We start from the raw sequence: 3,314 nt of genomic DNA on the forward strand, positions 1-3,314 counted from the left end.
AAGAAATATGAAAACTCATTAAATTGACATTTACAGATGCATTTTTTTGTGTTGTGTAACTGTATTACAGAAAAACAATAATAATTTTACATTCTTTTGTGATTTATATATTATTATTGGTAAATATAAAGGTATCAAGGCAATTAGACAACAAATAACCCAATATTTAGGTAGTTTTTAACCCAGCAACACAGTTAATCTGACCCACTGGTTGGGTCAAATAAACAACCCAGCATTTTGGGTCAAATTATTTAACCCAGCACTTGGGTCAAAACAACCCAACGCGTGTTCTGTCCCATAGTTACCCAGCAGCTGGGTTATGGTTGGGTTATTTTTTAACCCAGCACTTTTTAGAGTGTAGATTAAAATGGCTCATTTGAATTCTGCCGAAGGCATTCAGAATGTGTTTGCTACCCAAGTAATGACTAAAAGTAAGTCTTTGAGAACAGGTTTCTCAAGCCAGGTGGCGCATTAGACCAGGGGCTCATCTCCTGTTTTCAAAATGCATCACAAACTGCTTGAGAAAGCTGTCCTACTGTGATAATTGGTGATGAAAATAAATTGTTCAATAAGATGTACTTGTGTTTACTAACTGTTTATTCAGTTAAACATGAATTTTGAACTGTAGGCCTACATAAGAGGTCATGATGAACTGTTTACAGTCAGTAGCTTTGTCAAACAGTCCAAGCTCTATTTCTCCTTCTTCCACCAGTCACTCAGGCAGACCAGCTTGTTCACATTTTCTGGTGACAAACTAGATCTCCTCTTCTGTACAATATGGCCTGCTAAAGAAAAAAGTCTCTCGCATGGGACAGTTCTGGCAGGAGTCCCCAAGTATTTACGGGCAATGTGGGCCATCTTACCATAGACAGAAGTGTGCTCCGACCACCACTTCAGTGGACACTGATCTAGACTGGCACTGGGCTCTACCTTGTACCTCTCCACAGTATTGTCTTCTGGTGTCTCCTCATCTGATTCTGAGTCTGATCCTATCAGTAGCAGGGGTGTTTTCTTCTTGGGTGGCTCAGGGTTCTCCTCATCGAGTGGCTGCAGACCAGGTTCTTCTCCCTTCACCAACTCACTTAGCTTTGCCCACACTGGCTCCCTCTCTGCTCTGGGCAAGCACTTGAGGTCCTTAAATCGTGGATCTAGAGCAGTCGCCACCTTTGATGAATAAAAAATAATTATTATTGATAGATGAAAATTTTACTTTCCAAATCCAACCTCCATATTTCTTCCTGACTCATTCATCTATTCACTGACCGATCTACTGGCTTAACAGTCTATAATGGTCAAACAATGCAGTTATCCTCTGGTCAGGCTGACATACCTTAAGCCATTCCAGGTTTATATTCTCCCTCCGCTGATTGAGGTCCTTGGTGAAGGCAGCCTTGAATCGCACAATATAGGCAGGATCATCATCTGAGATCTTCATTGCGTGCTGGAGGTGGCACAGGGCAGGTAGAACCACAGAGCAGGATACATACTTATCCCCACCAAGGAGCTCAGTGATGTACCTTCACAGACAGACACACATACACACACACACACAGAGAGAGAGACAGACAGACAGACAGAAACAGAGCAATAAATAATTCATCACTGATTAATTTAACTCAGATTACACATTTTTAAGTTCTTAATCACCTTACATTTAAGAGCATGTGTTTCTTAAATACAAAGTGACATTTAAAATAACTTGTATGCCAATTAATGAACACGCTATCATTGTAGACCATACCTGCATGGCTCCAGCAGTTTCTCTAGCTTTGCCAACTTCTCATATTCAGCATTTGTTGGGAGGGCCAGATTGTGCTTCTGCTGAGATAGCGTTGTTTGCAGTGCGTCTCTGTTGCGCCTCACACGCTTGATCATCTCAAGGGTGGAATTCCACCGTGTTGGAACATCTTGCACGAGTGGCTCCTGAACTTGTCCAAGAGAGGCTTGCTGGACATTCAGCTCGTCTGAGTTGGCAGGGCTGTGTTTGAAATGTCCGACCACTTTACGGCACTTGGCCAGTGCACCATCAAAACCACCTTCCCGAAGTGACATTACAATAGCTCTCTGTACAACATGCGCAACACAGGGCAAATGCTCGAATGGCAATATCCTCCCTGCTGCCACCATATTAGGAGCGCTGTCTGTTCCAATAGTGCTGATTTTGTCAGCTATCCCCCACTGATTAGCGACGTCGAGAAACTGCCTGGCACACGCTTCTGCAAAGTGACGCTCCTCTGTTTTCATCACACCTAACGGACAGACAAAGTAGATCAGAATAAGTTCACTACTAGTAGTAAACAACTAGCAATCATCAAGAAGCAAACATAATGTGGTGGTAATTCGTGGCGTCGTTGTAATTAAAAGGCTAAGTAATTAAATTAAATTAATGTCATTTAAAATTACATAACGTAGCCTACCTAAAGCGAAGGAGTGAAGTTCCCAGCTGGCATCGATGAGGTGTACAGTAACGCCGAGGTAGTTATCGTTGTTGACAGATGTCCAATGATCCCCAGTCAGTGCTACACACTTCGCCTCTACAATCTTCTCGTCTTTTGCGACTTTCTCTGCGGCGTGCTGGTCATGTATTCTCCTCATGATAGTTCGCCTCGCAGGTAGTTTGTAAGATGGGTCACCTGTGGCCGCCTGGAGAACAAGCTCGAGCCCATCATCTTCAACCACGCTGATGGGACGGCAGTTGGTGGCAATCCACTGAGCGAGGAGATTAGTTAGCTTGGCTGATAGAGCTGTGCTGACGGGCTTGCCTCGGTTGCACTCAAACATAGTAGTTTGACGATGACTCTTCCCCTGCACTACAGTAGTGCTTGGCCCGGCATCTCCCGCATTAGCTAAGGGATGCTTTGCGTTTAAGTGGTACTTGAGACTGGAAGAACTCCTACAGTAAACTAATTCCGCATTGCACAAGGTGCAAACAACCTTAGTCTTGTCTAGGTCTCCATTGGAAAGCTTCTTAAAAATAAATTTTCCCTGAAGCAAACCAGGCTTCATAGCTGCATCCATTTTATCACGTCTCGTTTGATGTGGTGATTTTTTCACAGTAGGCATACACACAGGTTTGAAGACTCGTTCTTGCCCCCTACAGTGCAATTCGGCTAGGTAGACATCCGCGCTAAACTATCAAGGTGAAAGTCATCATACCTTGCATAGTATAGACCCAGCTCCCAACCCAACTTTGAGAATAGATTAACGGCGATATTTTTTTTATCGCCCGATAAGAGTCTCGCGTTAACGCAGCACGTTAACGCCGATAACGGCCCACCTCTAATATATATATATATATATATATATATACGACA

At 43.4% G+C, this 3,314-nt stretch overlaps 1 protein-coding gene across 1 annotated transcript; it reads right to left on the bottom strand.

Annotated features, from left to right (window-relative positions):
* Positions 1 to 690: 690 nt before the first annotated feature.
* LOC141317166 (E3 SUMO-protein ligase ZBED1-like) lies at positions 691 to 3,018 on the bottom strand. Its single transcript, XM_073832969.1, has 4 exons — positions 2,418 to 3,018; positions 1,742 to 2,249; positions 1,331 to 1,517; positions 691 to 1,164 (listed from the first exon to the last, which is right to left on the bottom strand). The coding sequence occupies exons 1-4, from the start codon at positions 3,016 to 3,018 to the stop codon at positions 691 to 693; spliced, it is 1,770 nt and encodes a 589-aa protein (XP_073689070.1).
* Between the last annotated feature and the right edge of the window lie 296 nt (positions 3,019 to 3,314).

The sequence above is a fragment of the Garra rufa genome, unplaced genomic scaffold (genome assembly GCF_049309525.1).
Source record: "Garra rufa unplaced genomic scaffold, GarRuf1.0 hap1_unplaced_431, whole genome shotgun sequence".
NCBI lineage: Eukaryota > Metazoa > Chordata > Actinopteri > Cypriniformes > Cyprinidae > Garra > Garra rufa.